Here is a 23,735-nt window from a genome sequence, read left to right as displayed (position 1 = left end):
TAAAATACAATCGATGTGTCACAAATCCAATCCACAATTCAAGCAACACATCAGACATAAAAATATTTCTCTCTCCATAAAAACAAATTGAAAGGGAACAAAATATACAAAGTTTACATGGAAAATGAAGGCCACAATACCATCATTTAAACAATACTTCTTAATGTACGTCTATAGACAAGACTTGCTGCCACGTCTCCTTCATTCCAATGGGAAATCTAGAATGCTGTGATGTGCAAACAAATATTTAGTCAGTTAATAACTGGCCCCGCTCCTTCCTAGATATAAACTGTTCACTGGAAATGAAGCGAACATGGTCAGTTTTATACAAGCTTCTACCATTCTCTTGATTAGTGCATCTATGCTTATTATTGTTTTTAAAGGTTATAATTTAACAGTTCAGTAGGCTTCTACTCTGACATGCACCAATTTGGCTTACTGCATACCATGAAACTAAAATTACACATATGGAGCAAAAAGGCAAATAATGGAGAAAAAATAGGGTATGCCATAAAAGAGGCCAAAATTTTCAGAGAACTGTAGAACCAAGAGTAAGTATATAAATGAAATTACAAATTCAAGTGAATGAAAGTCCAATTTTTATACATAAATAGTTAGCAGATTTTGGTCTTACGGGATGTGACATCATGTGTTCTTGTAGATGGACATCATAGATTCAGAAAAACATGTTCCTTCCATCTTGAGGGTGAAACTCTCTCTGTTGATAAGGGCAGCATAGTCCTCTGAAATGTTGGTATCCACCTAGAAGACTAATGGTGTCATGACCCATAAGACCACAATCTGTATAATCACCACTATGAAAACAACAAAGAGTACTTAACAGATTTAAATCAAACTGAATATGAGTAATTTGAGTACAAACAGACACAATTTTAAAAAATTCTGGGTTATCATATGAAAGTTAATTCTTTATCACTTTCTGAAACAAAATTTTGATATACAGATACCAAAAAATGAGACGTAAAATTTCACAAAGGTACTTTGTCAGAAGACAGAACATATTCCTGACTTTTGCTCTCAAATCTCTAATAACTTGGATATTCTTTGTGAAGATACCATACAAACTAAGGTGTTGCTTATCATTTTCAGATCTGCTTGGAACTTAACTGAGATGAAATCCTACCATAACGGCAACTATACCCAACCACTAGATGAACCAAATGCATGGTAAGACTGTTTCTAATTATTAGACAACATGAAGACTGGGGTGTAAACTGTCTTTAGATGTTACATTTAGCTACAAATCTGCAATCCCCAGCTATAAAGAGTTGTGCATAATGGTCCTGAATACAGGAATGAACAATTCAAAGCTAACAAAAAAATATATAAAACTTAATAAAATATAATTAATTTTCTCACCAACTTTTGTGTATACTTGTACTTTTTTGACAATCAATAATGGCTTCAGAGATATTAAATAGGTAGGTTCCTATCAAGGGATCAGTTACGAACCACTCATATTTACTTGGACGGACTGAGGAAAATCAGGGAAGGGCTCAGCAAGGATAAATACTGTCTGCAGAAATCATCTGCACAAAACAGACACACTGCCAGGCACAGCATCACATGAAACACTTATCCCATTTGTAATTTATATGTATGTATATATACATATAAACACATACTAACATTTTATTGTTTATTTCTAAAAACATATTGTAGTTTACAATGTATTATGAATTTGTTTGGCAGTTTCTCAAGCAAATGACAACTTAATGGAGGGATAATTACAATTAATATTGTCTGAATTAAAAGAATGGTATATCAACTATACTGACACAGCTGGCTGAACCGCATTACAGTGTCTAGATTTCTCTTTGTTAGCAAGGAACATGTGGCAACTCAATCAGAATATCAGATACCCAGGTGCTCAACACTTCACATCATGGCTCCACCACTCACAAAGTTGTTGGAAAGCGGCTGGGAATAATGAACTGCTGCCATTGCCATCTTGTTAGGTTTCCCTGCCTGCTGGTAGCTTGGGCGTGGCTTCTTCCAGTATGGCGCCATTCGAGGTTTGCTTCTTCCCCCATTCAGAAGTTTATCTTTGTGTTTCCTAGAGCCCAAATGCTGTAACATGTTAATAACAGAGGATATTAACAGTATCTGAGTTACACATCAACCATTCTATAAAAAGAAGTGTATTGGTTGCTGAACTTCAAAATATATCTTACATGTTTAGATAGAAATGATATATATTTTATAAAGCTCCTCAAGAGCCGGGATAGCGACAGGCTATGAGCTGAGCAGCCAAGGGGTCAGAGTTCAAGTCCTGGTAGGGGAAAAATTTTTCTCCTCTCAAAGTCATCCAGACTGGTTCTGGGGCCCATCCAGCCTCCTATCCATTGGGTACCAGGAGCTCTTTCCCAAGGAAAAAAGCAGCCAAGGCATGAAGCTAACCATTCACCTTCCACTAGTGTCGAGGTCAAGAATATGTAGATCTATACATCACTCCCCTGTATATTTTCATGGCACAGTGCTTAATTAGTTAAGCACAGGGGACAACTTTAACTTTTATTAAGCCCGCTGAGTGAAGAATGTACAGTAATGTCATATGCAGAGATTACCAGTTCCAAAAACATAAAGGCTGGGCATGTTTCTTTCAGGGGATTCATATGGGTGGCATGTCACTACTAAAAATGGAATAAGCCTTCAGCATCATCTGACATACTCTAGTATGTTAAGCCTCCACACCACATGTTGTTGCCTGGTATAATCAGCATGTCAGTAATACTGAAAACTTTTGGCACTAATTTTAGAAATCAGACTCAAGATATTATGTGTCCAGTATGCAATGAAAGATACCATTGTGAAATTCTATTCCATTTTTCACAATTATTAATTACGGTAAGGAAAGTTAAATATTCCACCGTTCCTTCACAGACAAGGTTTTCTATCATCATGTCAGGCACTACAGGCAGCTGATTGCTGCTTCTGTACCACAGAAACTTTCATTCCTAAATGTATCCAAGGGCTTACATGACAGCTGTTTAATAAGTGACATCCAGAATGTATACAACTTGCATTTATTACTTCAATATGATGTCTAACAAAACAAGGAATGTGAGATTTACAGTTCTTATGGTGGTGACTAAGAATAGTACATTTTGAGTTATCATGTCTTGTCTGCCCTCCTTCCTCTTTCACTTCTCCTTTCCTCCATCTCTCCCTACTACCCTTATTACTCTCTAGGCCCTTCTAAATCTACCATTTGGCAATTGAGACCTTTTTCTCCCATTTTTCCTTCAGATAAAAACAGCCCATGTAAGATTCCCTTCTCCTTGCTCTGCTCCTATTGGGCCAATATGGGCTCCTGTATCAGCCTATCTGCATTCCTCCTCTCACTTAGCTTACTGTTCCTACCGAATGTAAGCAAATTTAGACAGACTGCATAGCATCATACCCCAAGAGACACTACTCCTCACAACAAGATATAATGAACAAACCTTCTCTTATCTACATAATTATAAGAGTGACTGACACATTTGCCCTAAAAATATATAGAAGGAATTGCAGCTCGTTGTTTCCTTCGGGCGCCTCAGTTCTAACCAACAGCAGCATGCACTCACTGTTGTCCTGTGATTCAGGAACTGAGAAGAAGAATGCCCTGTGCTCCCAACATCTCTAGAGACTACTGGGAATATCATACCCATCTATCACTCAGCTCAGATTGTGTGCTAGCAGTTTTCACTTCTGTGGATCACCAAAGAAGGGGAACTCATCAGCAGATTTGGGTCACGATGCAGCAACGGAAGCAAATGATAATTTGAAATCTTTTTAACATGTCTCAGTAATGAAATTTTAGATATAACTCAAACCATCCATTACATAGAGCAATTCATAAAACTGCAGGGTGTGTGTATGTATGCGTTCAAATGCAGATCTTTATTACAGCTTTGGGAGCCAACTTCAGTGGATGCAATTGATGTTTTTGAGCTATTTTATTGCTAATGGAGATGAGAGTTCCCATACTTCTTTTGGCTTATTTTGCACTTCATCCATCGTCTGGTATGTAAAAGACAAAAGACCGCGATGTTTCAGAGACTGGATCTGTCTCCATCTTCAGGTGGGTGGGGAAGGATAAACCTACTCAGTTGGGCCCGTTAGAAAGAGCTAGTCTCAATCAAGTCCAAAATAAGCCAAAATAAGTACAGTATACACCATTGTCAGAAAGCTTTCAAGTCTATATGAGAGTTCCCACTAATCAACTAATTACTAAGGTATTATACATAGGTGAGTCAATAAGTAAGTTACAAATTGATGTGGGGTACTACATGTTTGAATGAGGCACTTGAGGCTATCGCCACTAGATGGCAGCATTAGTTTGGTGGCAATTGATGACATTCAACACGAGACAATTGATGTTTACAAATGCGAAACAGAAATGATAAATTTCAATTACTGTTATAATTTCACAGCATCAAACAGCCAGAACAACAGAGTGACACATAAAAACAATGAAGAGAAGTATCAGGAGCAACACCTGTGGACAACCATGGCAGCAGCTGTGCAGGAGTATCCATGGAAGGCATCAGGTACAGATGTGTCACCACCAACCACCAGTGCCAGATCCCATGATCAGCAGCTGCACAAGGACCACCAACTGGACAACTGTTACCTTCTCAACTTCTAGCCTCCACTTCTCTTCTATATATTATATCTCATCTTCCATGTTCTTCCAGGCAAACTTGTAACTTCTTGGCATACATACAGACACCAATATCCCAACATAGGCATCCTCTTGCCCTCTAATCCACCTCCATAAAAGTCATCCATACAAGCCTTATAAAATCTCTGCTTTCAGGCCTTTCCTGTATTTACCTTTCTCTTCCAAGTCATCACTTCTTTCCAGCAGCTGACAGCTAAAGGACTGACAACAACCAATGAGGATCCCCTGCCACCATCAAAAGAAGAATAGTGGTACACCTGAAGTGGCAGAGGTATTGTATATTGGGAGGAACGGAGATGACAAAGGAAAGAGGAGATGAGAGATATGGGAGGATAAGGACAATGGAGGTGAGCATGTGGAATACTGAAAATGAGTGTGGTTGGGGCAGAGATTTTGATGATGGTGGTATCAAGAACAAGAGATAATATAAAGATGGGTAGAGAGGGCAATGAGACATCATACTAATGATGAGAAAGGCAACACCATAGCTCAAGCGGTTAGTCGCTGGCTTCCCACTGCGGCGGCACGGGTTTGATCCAGGGTCTGGTCAAGTGTGATCTGTGATGGACAAAGTGGCGCTGGGGCAGGTTTTCTCCAAGTACTTCGATTTCCCCTGCCAATCTTCATTCCACCAATTGCTCCACAATCACCCTCACCTATCATCTGGGGCTGGTACACTAGGCCAGAAGTGGCCGCAGTATAATGGACTTAGTCCCACCCCACTAGCATTAAAAAAACGATGAGGAAATGTGCTAGTTAGAGGAAGGGCAGTAATATTCAAGCCGATTAGAAGGCTGGGAAGGATTTGAGAGAGGTTCTTGGTGGTGATGTGCATGGTTATCTGTAATCCTGAGAATGGTAACATTATTTGTATGTACTAATACATAACATTTCTTACATGACAAACAAGATACAGTTCAAGACCACAGTGACAATGTACACTGTCAGAAAATAATGGGAGAAGAGTCACCAAAATCCACACCACGGACAAATACTGATAGTTACTGACCTGCTCCAGCTGAATCTCTGAGTTAAGGGACACACTACATGTGTCACAGAAGTATTTGTTGGCCTTTGTCCCAGCTGCGTCGGGCAGCTTCTGAACACCTGCGGGAACCTCTCCTGCAGCTGCAGGTCCAGGGGTCACCTCCTTTGCTGCAGTCCCAGCATCCGAACCTACCAGCACCACTGATCATCAATACTATCTATGTATCACATCAGCCACCTGCCAAGGGTTGCATTACTGATGGGATAATAAATCAGATTGATTCATCGAACAAGCCGAGACCAGAGGCGCACACGAAAAGAAAAAGACATAACACAAAATAAATCCATACATTCAGACCATCATCATGCAGTAATATCATGAATACAACCAAAGTGTAACTACCGACTTGACTTACCACCAATCTACTGCATCTTCAGACTATATGTACAAATTTGCATTTATCATGACTACACTTGTAATGAGAAAATTTAAAATTTAGCACAAGGCTAAATTAAATATAGCAAACAGATCTTATGATCCATAAAAATAGAGGAAAATAATGCCACAGCTTGATGATTTTTATCAGAAGACAGCTCACTATACATATTTTTCTGCATGTATTTATATTTTGTTGTATCTCACAATGCAATAAACTTACTGAGGTAAATTTAATGTCCAACATACTTAGCATATTGGACATCTAAATTAACTAAATTTACTTAAAGTTCTGTTCAAGACCAGTGGCTTGAAAACTTCAAAGAGGTTTGGAGAGCGGGGGGGGGTCACAGTTTAACCTATGTTATGAAACCAAGACATGGAATGTAATGTAATTCTATATCTTCTAATTCTGAAGACAAGTTTATGGGCATACAAGGTGCAAGAGGAAAGATGTCTTATCTTAAAACTTTCATTACCTTGGTGCTAACATTGTCTGCACATGCTGTCACAAATAAGGCTTTGGTAACCAAGTCATAGCAATATAGTTATTGCACCTGCTGTGGAGGACATGTCACTATCAAAATTTGTTTGTGTACTTTCAGGTTTAGTTAAGAAGTGAGTGTACATTTTGATTTTTCAAGAGCTGACACTCTGATAGAACCTCAGATGCTGAATAACTTTAAGTTTATGTACCAATAATTTATGTACATGATTATTATATGAAGAGTTCTGTCTTTGGGGATATAACACCATGTCATCCACTGAAAGTCAACCAACGTTTTGAAGGATGTGTTGCACAGATGCTCGCTATCTGCTTCACACTGGTTTCTTGCTTGGCTTATTTCCTGACCATGAAGATGGAGGTGACATGTTCTTCCAAAAGGCTGGCTGACTTACAACAGATTACATGGTGTTACATCCCAGAAGACAAAAATCTTCATAACCATTGTTGTGAGAACCTCAAATCCTACATGGTTATTACATTTTCACCAATCAACCACTGTCATATGTATTTTAAACTTTCATTGTCATGCAGGACAACATCTTCAAACATATGAGATGTAAATTCAGTACTTCAGATGTTAAACAATATTACAACATATGACAGAGAGCCAGAAAGTGACAGGCTACAAGCTGGACGACTTTGGATCAAGTCCCAGCAGTGGTAGTTCATTACATGTAGCGACACATGCAGGGTGATGTAATCCATTGTGCCACATAAGGAACTAAAAGATCTCCTGAAACTCAATTCGCTGTGAACTACAGTTTGCCTATTAATCAGAACATTCAATTGCGAAAATTCTGTTGTACAAGCTGCGGGGACCAGCTACTTTCAAGTGAAGGGGAAGTACTGTGCAAGGAGTTTGTGAATGTTGTTTCTTCATTGCTCTCACATTCCTTATCTTCCTTTAATATTCATGTACTGAAGTATAATCTAAATGTAATTATATCCATGTTCCAATACAAATTTGACAAAACAACTATAGCAATTCTCCATGCTTGCATGTCTTTATGTACCTTAATACTGTATCAACTTACACTTACTCTGCAGATCGTCTCCATTAGTTAAAACAGACAAAGCAAAACCAAACAATCAAACATTAAACACAATCAAACAACTATTATATAGAAAATATGTGCCTAGCCAGCACAGTCGTTGTTTAGGGTTCAAGGCTTTCCAAGGGCAGTAATGCTGGATCATGGGAAATGAAACAGTACTCAACCCAACATAAGATGACTAGCATACAGCACGTTGAAATTTCAATCAGAAATTGTTAGAAACAAACTTCGCCCAAAATACCGAACCCCAATAACTAGTAAAATTCTGGAAAGACAGCTGCATTCACAATAAGAAAAACAATAAGTACTAAATACTAACACGTGACAGAATAACAATATACATGAAATGATGCTGTTNCCTGAAGATGGCATCCTTATGCCGAAACATGTAGTGAGAGTGAGAGAAGAAGATAGACAAGTGTATGCACTGCAAGACGGAATAAACAAATCATGAACTTAAATCAGTGCAACAGGACGCTAAAATATAACATAGAGGAATTACTTCTTGACTAGAGTGGAGACAGCAGTAGTGAATGATGAATGAATGCATAAGAGTTCAGCCTTTCCAGATATTGCACTGCAACCTTCAATGATCTATTGTGCTTCCCCCTTTTGGTTAACCCTTTATCAATCCTACACTTCGGACGAAATGTAGGACTGTGAATATGGGGGCATCATAATAGTGACTTGGTTCCATAAAAAAATGGCACAGGTGACAAAATCTTAAATATGCTCTAGCCTCACAAATAAATAGGGTGTGTGGCTGATTGATCTTTTTCTCGGCACGGTTCACAAGTGGGGTCATCTGTCAGTCCCAGTTTGAAAAGGTGTCCTTTTAGGTGACAGTGTCCTGTAAGTAGTCTTACCACTCTTCTTAACTGGTCTATGTTTAATTTTAACTGAGCCTTTGTTCTTCTGACAGAAGGCCCTAGTATAAGTCACTTTGCTTGTCTCAGTTCAGTTAAGGACTCCCAATGTTTTTTTGTGATTTCTGTTCCGCCAGTCCCTGACTGCTTTCTTGGCAACTCCAATTGAGATGCTGTAACAAGCATATTTTCCACTGCTGCTATCTTCTGCTCCTATTTTAACTTCAGCCAGCACTAACATGTAATGATAAAATTGGACATATTGGCCTTTATACGTGTGTATATTTCTTCTGTAAACTTGCAAAACAGAAGGGCTATTTTCCTTTACAGCTGATATTCGTGACACCGATTTAACATGCAGTAACATAAGGAAATACATTAACAGATGTTCTCAGGCTACACTGTAACATGTATGTTATGAGTGATAAAGTGATCTATAGGAGGCATGCCACTTCCTTTCTGCTGTAATCTCCCTCCATCCCCATACTCTTTATGCACTGTAACTATAAACATGTGACAGCTACTTTCTACAAGCTTTTAATTTTTTAGGATGTGCTTTCAATAACAATGATATGCCTTCCACTGGGTATAATAAATTTTATTACCAAGTTCAAGAGATATGGAAACAACAGCATTCTTAGTGAGTATTCTGTATTAGTTGGATAAACCTTAACTTGACCAGTAAAGGGTCTTGCAGCAGTTACTTATGAAATGATGGTACCTACCTATCAACTAGTGTCACTTCCTACAAGAATGCAATCGTAATATTCAAGGCTTTAAGAACCTAAAATCTCACATGTAACAATGATGAAAAGCAGTGTAATAAGAAGATATTCACCTAACAGAAGACGTTTCTTCTTTTGTGCATTACCTAGTATTAACAAACAAGGAACTTAAGCTGGCTTACAGATGTAACTAGACTGGGAAGAAAAAATTAATACAGAATTTTAACAGGGAACAGTGAGGCACCATATGTTTCTTCTCAATCTAATGTTTTACACNAAAAAAAAAGTTAAAATTGAGTACACTGGTAGTCAACAAAGATTCATGTCATTTAATGGCAGTGCCTATATGAGGCAAAAGGTAGAACTGATTCTGTACTTAATTAATTAAGTACTATGTCATGAAGATACATGGGAAGTGCAGGTATAGCTCCATTCTTGACCTAGGCATTAGACAGATGTGAGTGGTCAGCTACATGCCCTGGCTGCTTTATCCCCAAGAATATAGCTGCTGATACCCACTGGATAGGAGGCCGCATGGGCAACAGTCAGACTGGACACTATGGAGATGAGAAAAACCTTGCCCTTGTTGGGAACTGCATTCCAGATGTCCAACCCATAGCTATACCAACTGAGCTATCCTGATTCATGGAGGTGTCCATATAGAAACATTTTCTGTAATTAATGTAATGTAATATAATTAATGAAAATGTTTTAAGATGAAGTTATAGAGATGAAGAGTAAGCTATTCAATGTACAGACCTGATCACCTGTACACAAAATGCAAAATATCCTCATATTCACTACCACAAAAATGTACATACATGGGAAATTGCAGTAAAAGAGAATTCATGGACTGAAGATACTCGTTTATTTTTTCTACAGTGCTCAAAATGGAATTGAAACTTTTGGGCTTACATCAATTTCACTCAATACTGCTATCTTCATACTTAAAAATAACAATATTTGGTCTACAGTGACAAACCACAGACAATCTGCCCCCACTGTTAATGTGCTAGCATATCTTCAAACCTGAAAGCCAACACAACCACCATTTACATTTGGGGACCATTCACAATAATAGCATATGTATAAATTCATCACAGACATCATTTAGAAATAATAAGATCAAATGAAAATGACAACTTGTCACTTTGGGTGTTAAAATCCATTTACATTAATGTAAATTACCTAGTGTCTCTCTCATAGTTTCCTATCCAAAAGCTTTGTAATTCACGTCCATCCAATTCATAATCAACAGTTTGTGTGCTAAGCAATCCCAACTGCTCCTGTCAGACATATGGAACTGTCTGTATGATTTTACCAATCAACACATGGAGTAATCACTTCCCCCTCACATCACTGTCATAAGAGTAAAATGGCGATGAAAACAAATGATAAAACTGCTTCACAGGATTACCCACAAAACACAGAAACTCATATGGAGGAGATGATAACAACAACAAAAACAACAATAATAATAATTTACACACAGTAGTTTTTGGAATTATTTTTAAACTTCTAAACACAGCATAGCTGTCAGCATAAACAGTGCAAGTACGCTGCAGATATACTCCACATTCAAAAGGCTAAATATGCTTGATCCTTTCATGCGCATTGTGCATTGTGCACATAATCAATACAACTTAAATATTACATTTTTGAAATTAACTTCTTTTAAGATTTTGTTGCAAAAGCACTAACTGAAAAAAATGCACACAAGGGCAAGATACAGGCAGAACCCCATCCTGTCTTAAGCTTATGCCACTAATGTGAATGGCCTCCAAAACAAGGTATAAAGCGATTACAACTGTGGAACACCATGTGGAGCCATGCACTCGTAGTTGCTAGCATCTGTACCTTTGCTGCTGATCGCACTTGTTCCTGTGGTGGTTGCTGTGGTAATGGTAGTGGTAGTGGTGGTAGTGTTGTTGCTGGTGGTTGTACTTGTCTGTGCTGGTTTCTGAGCAGCATTCGTTAATGCACCTTTCTTCAATGCTTTCTGTTTGTGTTTGCTGCCTGCAAACAATAGCTCTGTGTGATCATCAAGTTACTGCAGGTGTGGAAAACTTTATAATGTTCTTCTCTGTAATCTTTAGCTGTTTATCATGCCATGTTTTGGGCTAAGCCAATCCTTCATTGGTTGTGACACTAGGCAGTATTATACAACTGAAATCACATACCCATATCATCTGCATGAGCACTTGTCTCTGAAAATACAATAAACTTCTTAATTTTTTGGTCTTTCAGCAAACTGTATTAATGCTGTGGGTAATGCAAATATATAGATATATATGTATAATTCAATGTTAAAATAAAATAAATATCTCCAGAACTAAAATTACAAATGTTTATTTACTTTATTGAGTGGCTCACATTCAAGTGTATTGGTAATGCAGTACTGTATAGGAAGATGAATGACGTTATTCTCCCATTAAACCTTGATTTTCAGTGACATTTCTAAAACTGTTCAATGAGGGAGTATTACATTAGGGCACAGGGGAGAATATTTGTACCAAATTGAGAGGAAAGCACAAGAGACCACTGTATGTCGTGGTGCAAGGGCCGAGAAGGCCTACCCCTCATACATTCAAATTGAGAGGAAGTTGCAGAACCATGGAGAAAACTGCATAATGAGCTACATAACTTGTATTTTTTACCAAATATTATTTAGGTGATCAAATGAAGGATGATGATGCGATTAAAAGTCACATCAGCATATGTAGGAGAAGTGAGAAATGAATATAAAGTTTAAGTTGGGAAAGCTTGGCACAGATTGGAGGATAATACTGTCAAGCATATGTTTTGGAGCAGTTACTGTCAGCAGGAACTTAAGATCTTGATGTCAATTTGTCTAGTCCACCATTATTTCGCTTTATACCACTGCACTATTCTCTTCTTGTTGTGTCGCTGCCAGCATTGAAATAACTTCTTGTCTCATAGTATGCACCGTTTCTCCATATACAATTGCTGTACACCACTTCTAAGCTCATGATCACACTTAACTTACCTGCCAAACTTCATAACCACAGTTTCATGCCTGTTAAAATTTATGTATGGGCCATAATGAACTTTTCTCAAGGGAATGAAACATGTAAGAGGGAAAGGGATTGACAAAGCGTCAAGAGAGACGGCCAAGCCACGTTGGGTGTGATAACGTAAAATGGATTTATTTGGTTCTGAATAGCATCCAATGATAGGTGAATATGGCCACCAATCTTTGAGTTTCACAGAAGGCAAAACACTCCTTCAATATCTGTGTGATTATTATCTCCTTATGAAGAACACAGCAACCCTCAACATGTTTCTTGGTTTATTTAATAATGCTTTCTCAACAGCACAGGTCAAGAAAACTGAGTGGGAGGATGATAGTGAGAAATTAATTAGAAAGCAATGCAAGGAAATGGGTCAAAAACTACTTTAAGATACTGGACCAGAATTCATCCAGAGGGACTGAGGAAACTCCATGAAAAACCTAAGTCAAGACAGCTGACCTCTCAGCCAAGAATTGCACCCAGGAGCTTCCAAATATGACAGAAGCAATGGCACCTTCTGCATGCTGGATGCTGTGGTCATGCTGATACAAATTTACAAAACTGTTCCTATTTCAGGGACCCATTAGTTACTCTTGAATTGCAATGTAATTAATGTACCTGCAAGATGGGTTTGTAGTTGCTGGGAGGAATTCACTACCACATCGCAAACCTCACACTTGAGAATCCTCGTTTTCTCATCCCGTGTGAAGGTTTGGCCACTATTCTGCAGTTGCTTCAGAATCTCCTGTGATTTTACCTGCACAGTGACAACAACCATCTTATCGTTTAGCTGTTACATTAATTGGAAGACACTTCCCTCAAGAAGATACGTCATTATCTCAATGAATCAAAGGTGGTCTTCCAGTCCATTTTTCAACTAGCAGTCTACAGGCAATTGCCACTCTGCTGTTTACTTCACTTTTGTCCTCAAACATAGGTATATTAAAATATAAATTTTTAAATTTCCATTTTACAACCAGTGACATTTTTAAATTACTTGTTTCTTTTCAATGACAATTTATGTTCATATTATTATTTTTATTATGTGCTACCACTTTTTTGGTATGTAACTGTTCAGTGGGAAGCTCAGTTTCTGCACCTACTAGAAACGGCATATTCTTAAAAGATATTTTGCTGTTTCATGGGTAGGCCTCATATGAGTCACAAATGGCTGAAAGCCACTGTCCAAGAGAAAGTGGGGATAATGTATTTGTTTCTACAGTTGAACATAATCAAAGATATTAAAGCCTTATTTTTAACATGCAGGGAACGCCCATTACAGCATTTCCACCTATATTTTCCTTCATAAGCATTACATTCTGTGAAACAGTGTAATTATAGCATTTCTCTCTGTAATGTTTTATGTTCAAAATTCTTGTTTCTTTGCTTATTTTACAGACCATATTAAAAATCACTACACAACCAATTTTTTCCCCTTGGCACTACAGCCCCTGTGGACCTAGGCCTACCTCCATGAACTTCTGCGTTCACTTCGGTTTTTCTAGATCTTACACATTCGGTAGGACTCCTTGGGTGGGTGATCAGCTCGTCACAAGGCCTCTACCTGTACACAAACACAGAAAAATGCACACACACAAACTAAACACCCATGCCCTGAGTGGGATTCGAACCCACGATCCGGTTTCCAAGCGAATGAAGACAGTACATGTCTTAGACTGCTCGGCTACCATGACCGGCACACAACCAATTTTAAATATATATAAATAAATCTCATGGTTAAGTGTCAGACTACAAAAAATGAACAATTTTATGCTTGCACCTGTAGATGTGCTGACAAAGAAAAAGGGGGCGCTAATTTTATCATACGCACAAATAGTCGAAACTCAAGCATTTTAAATGCAGATTGTGACTGTGCACTGACCTATACAAGGCAGAGTTCAATGTTTCAGTGAAAATAAACAAGAATCTTCATTTAGATATAAACTTTCTGTGCCAAAATTCAAAGTAAAATACTGGAGAAAATTTAGGAAGTATTGAGTAAATCACTGAGACACTGTAAATAAGAACAAGACTACCATTTCACCTGAAGATACAAATTAATTTAGATGAAAATCTCTGTTGCACCAAAGAATATTTAAAAATTGTCTGTAGAACTATCTACATCAGTAGTGCAATATTATTTTCATGCACACCTCATTTGTGACATGCTTCTCTAATGAATATTCAAAACTGTCAAGCATGGTCATTTATTTCCCTTTCTTTCTCCAATTTGTACTGAAGCAGGATAATCACGTTCTACAAGACTCCTTTGTGTTGCTATGTCTAGAAGCAATGTGATAATGTCACTTCAGCAGTTCTCATCTGTGTACATAGATTTTTGTTGCCAATTTTTACTCACAGTACCTTTTTTGCATGCTTTGCTCCAGCAAGATGTGTCTCCAGGACAATCTGCCCTGAAAACTCTAGGCCACAAATATCGCACTTACAGGTCACCTGCAAATCCAAAGTGAACAAGTCTGGTAAGAAGACCCATGGAGCTTATATCACAGACAGGGAATTTACAATATGTAACAAAGATGCTTTCAGAAATGTGCACTGATCACTTTGCATGCATCTTTGCAATAATTACACAGTTTATGCCAGTCACATTATTTCATATATAGTGACAGCCAGGGTGATCCAAAATATTCTCCAGACATTGCTGTGTTAGGGACAACATACTGAAAATTGGATCACGCAGCAGAAGGTGATGGATTTCTTGTGTCTGGCGAAACAAATGGGTCATGGCCTCTTTCAAGGACTGACAGAGAGAATTTATAGGTCACAAGTATGGGATTCATCCCTGAAGACTTAAAAATGTACATCAGGAAATATCTTTGCCGTACATGACAGAGAAAGTTAGTTTAATACTAACATCACTAAACTAACTTTCTCTGTTATGTATAACAAATATATTTCCTGCTTGTACCAAAAATCCAAGGACTCTTGTCTTCTGGGGTATGAGACCATGTAGCCTGCTGAAAGTCAACTAATGTTTTGGAGGAACATGTCTCTCCAATCTTCAGGGTTACCGCAGCCCAATTCACGCTCACTTTTTGCTTGGCTTACTCTTCTACTCTGAAGATGGAGGTGACATGTTCCTCCAAAATATGGCTACCTCTGAATGTACTACATGATGCTATATAGCAGAAGATATAACTCTTCATAATCACTGCTGTGAGAATCACAAATACTGCAAGTTCTTCCTTACCCCCCCTCTCCCACAACCATGCCCACACAGAAATATTGCACACTTTATGAAACACATTCATCTTGTCATGCAGTCCTGTAAAAGGTAAAATTGTCCTTATGCTTAACTAATTAAGCACTATGCCATGAAGGTATATGGGGGAGTGGATGTATAGATCCATATTTTCTTGACCTTGGCACTAGCTGGAGGTGAGTGGCCAGCTTCATGCACTGGCTGCTTTACCCCCCGGGAAAGAGGCTCTGGTACCCTTGGATAGGAGGCTGGGTAGGCCCCAGAGCCAGTCTGGATGAGGTGGAGAAGAGAAAATTCTCAAACCTAGTGGGACTTGAACTCTGACCCCTCGGGCGGTCCAGCCCATAGCCAGTCACTGTATTCATTATGCTAACATGCAGTCTTGTATGACTAATTTTCAGCCTTGCAAATCTTTACTGTTCTGAAAACAAAATACAGTAAACCCTTGCTAATCTGGATTAATTGGGGGAAAGATCATCTGGGTTAAGCAATAATCTTGATTAGTAAAGCAAATGATAGCCCTAAAATGGAGGAGCAGAAACTTAAAACACAAATGAATGGACAATTTAATAATATAAGTAGTGCTGAGTCCAGCCCATAGCCAGTCACTGTATTCATTATGCTAACATGCAGTCTTGTATGACTAATTTTCAGCCTTGCAAATCTTTACTGTTCTGAAAACAAAATACAGTAAACCCTTGCTAATCTGGATTAATTGGGGGTAAAGATCATCTGGATTAAGCAATAATCTTGATTAGTAAAGCAAATGATAGCCCTAAAATGGAGGAGCAGAAACTTAAAACACAAATGAATGGAAAATTTAATAATATAAGTAGTGCTGATGAAAATAAATAACAAAATAGCACTGTAGAGCCTCTGTTTAAAAACTATAAAAGGACAATATATTTATTCATCAGTAGAAGACTCAGAAGTCATATTTGATTTTGAACGTAATAATGCAGTATATACAACTTATTTATTTGACCGTCACAACACAATGATAAAAGAATTTAAAGGACAATGCCCAGATATAGTTCTGGGCATTATCCTTGAAGTTCTTTTATTGCTGTGTTGTGACGGCCAAATAAATAAGCTGTATATATTGTAACACAGCAGGATGCATGAAATGAAATAGGGAAAAAATTAATAATGCAGGTGTGAAGAAACTGTCAAGTTTTGTCTGAACAGTCAAGTGACTCATGTGCTTTCCTAAATGCCATGTATCTTTTAAAGTATATACTCAACTGTAAACAGCATTTTTTATTTTTTATATTTTGATTCAAATTATCTGACATCCGGATTAACTGTAACTGGATTATCAATGGTTCACTGTACCATAATCTTTAGAACTGCAAGAGTCTGGACCAGTCACAGCTGACCATCAGCATGAAATATGATTTTTTGGCATCCCCACTGCTCAGATAAAAGGCATTCAAGGGTTAAAATCCTCATAATTCATCAGCATATCAGTAATTTCATTGACTGCTCCTCAGGCTGTTTATAAATGCTGCTTCTAAAATTTCTTTTATGAAGTTATGTTTAAGTCATTTAAGACTAATTTCACTGATCCCCCTGTGATATTCAGGATAGATGACTACATTTTGAATCTAATTTTAATATTTGGTAAATCTTATTTATTTTTCAATTTTGATTTCTTCTAAAAGTCTTGGAGGGGAACAGATGTCTGACTGCATGCAACCATGGTGGTAGACCACAGTTCTGTCACACCAAGGACCACCTACTAGCTACAGTAAGTGGAGTGTGTTTGTATTGGCAATGGAAACTACAGCTACTCCAAAGTAAATAACTTAATGGGCCAGTTCCTTATAAATAACAAAATAATAACTGAGTCAGTTCGAATGTAAAACAACTGTTAGAAAAAAAAACATCTATGAGGATATTAGACATTATCTGAAAACTGATAAAATTTCATATCTATACATAAACAATTTGAAACAAACTATGCTTACACATTTGATATGTTGATAGGTCTCAGAGGTATGATAGTTTATTCAAATGTATTCTATTTCCTCCTTAACAAAGTTGCTTGTGGAAAGATGCTGCTACAAATATGAAAAACTGTTCTTTTTTTTAAGTTTTCCTAAAAAAAATTGTTTTTTTTTGCAGTATAAATTATTCAAATCAACAAAATAATTCCAAACCCTATAAAGTGTAGGCCAAAACACAGTAATTCCACAGCAGAAATGCATAATTGTTTAATTTTCACTTCTGTAAATCTTACTCCACTCTGACATACAAAGCCCAACATTTTCATAATCAAGATTTGAGGTTCTCACAGCAATGGTTATGAAGAGCTCTATCTTTCAGGATATAACGATGTGTAGTCCATAAAAGTCAACCGGTGTTTTGGAGGAACATGTTACCTCCACCTTCAAGGTCGAAGAATAGCTAAGCAAGAAACCAGTATGAAAGCAGGTGGCAAGCAGAAGTTCTCATCTCCTCCAGAGTCCAGGCTGATTCTGGTCTGGGACCCACCCAGCATCCTATACACTGGATACTGGTAGCTGTTTCCCTGGGTGTAAATTGGCAGGTTCATGAAGCTGACCACTCACCTCTACCTAGTGTTGAGGTATAAAATGCTTGGAACTATACTTCCACTCCCCCCCCCCACCCAACATATTCTTGGGATGGTGCTTAATTAAATGAGCATTAGGGGTATGGTTAGCAAAATCAAATTGAAAGTTTTAAGGTTGGATTTGAGGTTCTCACAGTGGTGGTTAGGAACAGTTTGACCTGTAATATAAGGCCATGTACTCTGCCAGAAGTCAACCAGTGTTTTGGAGGAACATGTCACCTCCATTGTAAGGGTCAAAGAAAAAGCCAAGCAAGAAACATTGACTTCCAACAGGCTACACAGTGTTGCATCCCAGAAAAAAGAATGCTTGAAAGTTTCAAGATTCATGCCAAAATAAAATCTGGCTTATCTGTTTATGACAGTAATATTATATTGTCTGTCATAAACCTGAGTGTGACAAAAGCACGAATTTACTGGTGATGGTTTCTGCATGCACCCATGCACACGCACGTGCGCGTGCACACACACACACACACAGCATCATATTTATTAACCAACTCATGAATTGTAGATTGTTGAATGCCCTAAAAAAAGAGCCAACTTTCAGTGATTTGACTGACTGAAATTCTCTATAGAAATAACTCAAATTAATATTATCACTACGTTCATTTTGCTGGGAGGAAATGCAACATTAACCATCTTTGTTTTCTAATTTTCAAAGAGTATGGAACTATGATCCCTAGGTTACTGAATGATGCTGTATCAACTGCAGCAGTTATGTAACTCCAAAATGCACTAGGACGATAATGAATAATGGGTTGGGTAAAATGAGGAAGAAGGCAAGTTTGTTCAATATGAGTTATGAGTCACTGTACTCATGTCACCTGAAGTAGTTATTTAAAGTTGAAACACACTACTATCCCAGGACTCAGGAAATTGTGAAAATCCTTGAACATGTCAGCTGATCCTGGCAGAAATCATTCTGATACAGTGATGGCTACTTGTGCCAAATGTTCATATGTATGAGTCAGCGTTTTGCTATGGAATGCAAGGGGCTACAGTACAATGTCAATTTTACTAGCAGCTGCATTCCTTGTGAGGCTCATTAGCACTGCTGCTGCTGGATATGTACCAAGACTGACTCAGTAGGTAACAAAAAACAAACCCAGCTCCCACATTTGTAACTGCTGACAATTCTTGTCTGTCGCTTATTTTACAACCTTCTTCTCCATCAGCACCCAATATGTACAGTAAAAGACTCCCAATAGGTTGTGGCATGTAGCAAATACTCCAATATATTTAAAATTAAATTGGCATTATGAACATGGCTTTTCAGTCTGTTTCTAGCATTTTGGAAGAATGTGGTAGCTGTAGGCAGAGGCATACATTACTCTGAAAAATATGTAATCACCTACCAGGTTATATGGTACCATAATGCAACAGATCACAGCCTCACACGCCGGCCGCCCTTCATCCCCATGACGATTCCTGGAACTTATTTCTGTTAGAGGATGAGCTGACCCCAGGGCCATAGTGCAGCTAGAAGGATTAGGTCAATTGAAAAATGCAATGGCCTCATTGGAAATCGAACCCATGACCTTCTAGCCTGTAGCATAGTGCTTCAACCAGCTATGCTACCACATCTCCCCCCTTATAATTTGGGACTTACAGTTTAATGTCAGCTTTCTGGGACCTTGATGTTACCCATATTAAAAACAATTATTATTACAACCTTCTGTTTATTTTGATCTACATGATCCTCACAGAATTATATCAAAACTGTGTAAGATTTGAGGTTTTCACGGCGGTGACTATGAAGAAAGTAGTCTTGTGGGACGTGACGCCATGTAACTGTGCGTCGGTCAATACAATATCTACACGGCGCCGCATCCCACAAGACTGCTTTCTTTATATCAAATGTCTGATGTTCTTCATAATATCCATACCTGCCTGTGACCAGCCCATCACACAAATTCTTACTAAAATGAATTGAAAGCAGTAAGCAGGTATAAAGCTATGAATCAAGCACTCTGACAGTACAAGCTAATCATTACTGCCTGCGACCAGCATTACCTTGATGAAATATGCTTTCTGCAGCTACTTCAAAAATAACTTCCTACCATGGCACAAATGTATCTCTAGCTATTATTAACACTTGTAACAAAAATACACATACAAACTGCCAAGACTAATTAAACTGATGTTAAAATAAAATGTTTGAAGTGACAGCACCAATAGATGAATCCAAATTGACATGCCTGGTATTCTGAACTGCTACACCCAGCAACTTCCTGGCATTAGAAGGGAAAAACTGTCAATGGTGGCAGGAAATATGTTTCACTCCTGTGTAATTCAAATTCAAATAAAAATTCCAAATGTTCATTGACACATCCTGCATGGAGGCAATGAAGGGTTAAAAGTATGAAATAAAGCTTGTCATAAGAGAGGTATAAAATACAGATTTCTTAGATAATTAAAAAGTGGAAGAAAAGGAAGAATTAATCACCTACTTTCCTTTGATATGACAGGGGTTGCACAGAAAACGACACATCTAACAATTCTTCTATTGCTGCATGTATATTCATTGCCGCAGTAACACTTTTCCTGAGATATTGCCTAGCAACAATAGGAGGATAAACATGTAGAAACATAGACTGATGGGAGGGGTCAATGAAGTGAGCCACTGAGATTGGCTCACGTGCTATGATATACATATATCAAGTTTCATAAAGATAGGTTCAGCCATTCAAAAGTTGAATGGAGGGGGGTACACAGCATGGAAATCATATAAGTCTACTTTTAGCTTTTTTCAAAATAAACATACCTCAGCTAGCACATATAGAAAAAAATACCACTCCAGTGTATAAATATTAACAATGGGTTTTATCAATTTTATAATCACATATTATACCTTATTTCATACAGAAGTATGTACCACCCTTTAAAATAAATAGAGTGATGGCCATTATGGGTTAAGAAACTCTCTTTGCTGAATGTTAGTAAGCTATGTGGTAAGCGTGAATATCTGCAATCTTGCAGACTTCCCATTTTCAAAACATAATTTTTTTAAAATGAATATAGAAGAGGGTACATGCCTCAAACTGCAAATTGCACACTGCTCGACCTATAGTTCTACAATACACTGACAACCTGTCATGCAACACTTACAGCCTGCTTCTTTGTAGGTAGCTTTCCCATAATATTATCCATGACTGCTTTGGTAACTGGGTCACTATTGTGGAAGTTCGCTGCCGGAAGTACATCAGTTGGCTTTGTTGGTGGACCAGGTGTGGGTGCTGGGGCAGGACCTGTCACTGTAGTCAGGGGCAGTGGTGCCACAAGAGGCTGACTGAGAGGCACTGTGCTTGTCAGAGCAGGGCTGCAACATTCCAGCATCACAAGTTCCATTCATGCCAACTGTAACAGCTGAACACTTACAATTCCATAAGAAGATAAGTTTTACTCAACATGCAAGGTTTCCTGCCCATGAGCCAGGTAATACAGTTATGAAAGATTAAGATGAGTACATTAACAACGTACAATAAGTGAGAAAGAAAAGAGTGCCTGCCAGATTAATGACACACAAGTTGCTCATTCCTTCATACTGTGCTCACTTGGATCACAGAAGTGGCCTGGTAGGTGGTCACCAACATTCTGGAGGAACATCTCCCTCCATATCTATTCTGATGAGGGAGGCAATATGTTCCTCTGAAACCATGATAACCACTTACCAAAGTGCATGGTGTCACATAATTCAGTATATCATAACATGAATGTTTACTGTCATAAAAATTTCAAATCTCATGTTCTTTCTTTTACCACTGATTTCAAGGAATATGTGAAACAATAATGTGAACAGAGAAGGAAGGAAAAGACGTTGAAATTTTGTTGTGGCATTCCCACACTTTTATACAGAACTGAAACCTGAGTTACGGAGAACAAAACGTCAAAGAATTTCATGCAATAGAAATCACTTCTTGAGAAGTGTCAAGAATGTGCCAAATTGACCTACATTTAAAATTATGATATATATTATGGAACACAATACTTATCAGGCAAACTGAAGAACAATTATAAACAAAAATGGTTAAGCCGCTTTAACAAAATGAACAATAATAGGCTCCTGAAACTTGTTTTTTATCACAAACCAAGAGGATATGGAATCACAGGGAGGCTATCAAAACAACCTGAATGTGGAGTGGATGTAGACTGTTGAAACATGGAACCCATAATAAAGGAACATTCAGTGCTGTCGACTCAAGGGAGGTGAATAACTATGAATGACATGGCCAGCTTAGGCAACACTAAGCATGGTCTACTGTGGGATGGGTAACTTCCTGATCCTTCACTATTCCTATTCCATTAGCCAGTACTTGGATAATGAGGTTTGGACTCCAACGGAGGAGGATTGGGGGGGGGGGGTGACAAGACACCTGAAAGCCAGAAGGGGGGCATCAGAAATGCAACAATCAATCTGAACGCCGTGCATAGTCACTAACTCATGACAGTTTCAATCCATTTATGTCACTCATCACATCAGGCCATAATAATGGAGGCAGAGAGACTGTATGGCTGATTGCCTAAGAAAGTTGCACTGGATTCAGCCATTGCAAAAACTTCAGACTTTACATACATCCTCATTATATCTATAATTTCTTTTCTGGAAGTAAACAAAATTATGACAGACTATCACAACTTTTAAAACACAAAAACTAATAATATGTTGCACAGAATGAAAGACTGGAGGCAGCTGATGTAACGGATTGTTTCAATATTACTGTATCACCAAGAGAACATATCCAGTTACTCACACTCATCAGATTATCCTGACACATTTCAAATTATTACAGTTTACCCTCCGAAGCCATCCACATCAGATAATCTATTATAGTTAGTACAATATTATAATCATATGCCAAAACCAGTTTACATGTCATCATAAAATGAACACCTTAGTTAAATTTTTTTTTAATTAATTTAAAAGCCATGTAATTATTCTACAAATACCACACACTGGTTCTGCTACATGACTGCAATATTACGCAAGCTGTATCAACTTATGATCTGATGTGGGTGGCTCCTGAAGATGAACTGTAATAATCTGAAAATATGTCAGGTTAATTTGACTAATGTAACTGAATGTGCTGAATTGTGATGATAAAAAATATATGATAAATTTAGTGGCATGTCTCCCAATGTGAACTTCAGTTTACTGGTTTACTTTTTTGCCAAACCTAGAAAGAAAATAATTCTAGCACCTCCTTTAACTGGAAATTTTCATTCTAGGACAGAAGCACTGCTGAAAGGTGAGCCCACGATAATACCTACCAAATACAAGCGCCAATCACAGTTGCTGCATTGCCTCTATAATTCATGATTTAAATTCATTTTTCAGCAGTATTCACAGAAGAATCACAGTGATTGAGAACATAACACATCCATTCCTATACACAGTTAGTCTTCTGCAGCACAAGGCAATTCTCAGAGTTTTACTATGTTACCAGTTCTCTTTCATAAAACGATTTCCTTAACAACTCCTTGCCAACTGCACATGTTAGTGTTGGGAAGGGCACAGAAGGAAATGGTTTGGTCTGTTTTAAGAAACAGTGCTAGAGTTTGCTCTGACCGACTATGGTAAACCTGTTGCAATAGCCAATAATATTCAGAGATAACTGTG

The 23,735-nt window shown here is 38.0% G+C and overlaps 1 protein-coding gene across 3 annotated transcripts in view; it reads right to left on the bottom strand.

Moving 5' to 3' along the window:
• Positions 1 to 1,115: 1,115 nt before the first annotated feature.
• The window catches only part of LOC111874697 (zinc finger protein 385D), a 38,258-nt gene continuing 15,638 nt past the window's right edge, over positions 1,116 to 23,735 (bottom strand). For all 3 annotated transcript variants that reach the window (XM_023870412.2, XM_033755565.1, XM_023870414.2), the window contains 6 exons: positions 21,227 to 21,437; positions 14,664 to 14,753; positions 12,918 to 13,056; positions 11,125 to 11,283; positions 5,700 to 5,866; positions 1,116 to 2,091 (listed from right to left, as the gene is read on the bottom strand). In XM_023870412.2, the coding sequence (XP_023726180.1) occupies positions 1,900 to 2,091; positions 5,700 to 5,866; positions 11,125 to 11,283; positions 12,918 to 13,056; positions 14,664 to 14,753; positions 21,227 to 21,437 (958 nt within the window). In that variant the 3' untranslated portion in view covers positions 1,116 to 1,899. The remainder of the gene's footprint in view (positions 2,092 to 5,699; positions 5,867 to 11,124; positions 11,284 to 12,917; positions 13,057 to 14,663; positions 14,754 to 21,226; positions 21,438 to 23,735) is intronic.

The sequence above is a fragment of the Cryptotermes secundus genome, unplaced genomic scaffold (genome assembly GCF_002891405.2).
Source record: "Cryptotermes secundus unplaced genomic scaffold, Csec_1.0 scaffold285, whole genome shotgun sequence".
In the NCBI taxonomy this organism is placed as follows: domain Eukaryota; kingdom Metazoa; phylum Arthropoda; class Insecta; order Blattodea; family Kalotermitidae; genus Cryptotermes; species Cryptotermes secundus.
The sequence above is the reverse complement of the archived record's forward strand: the minus strand, read 5'-3'. Positions and strand labels throughout refer to the sequence as shown.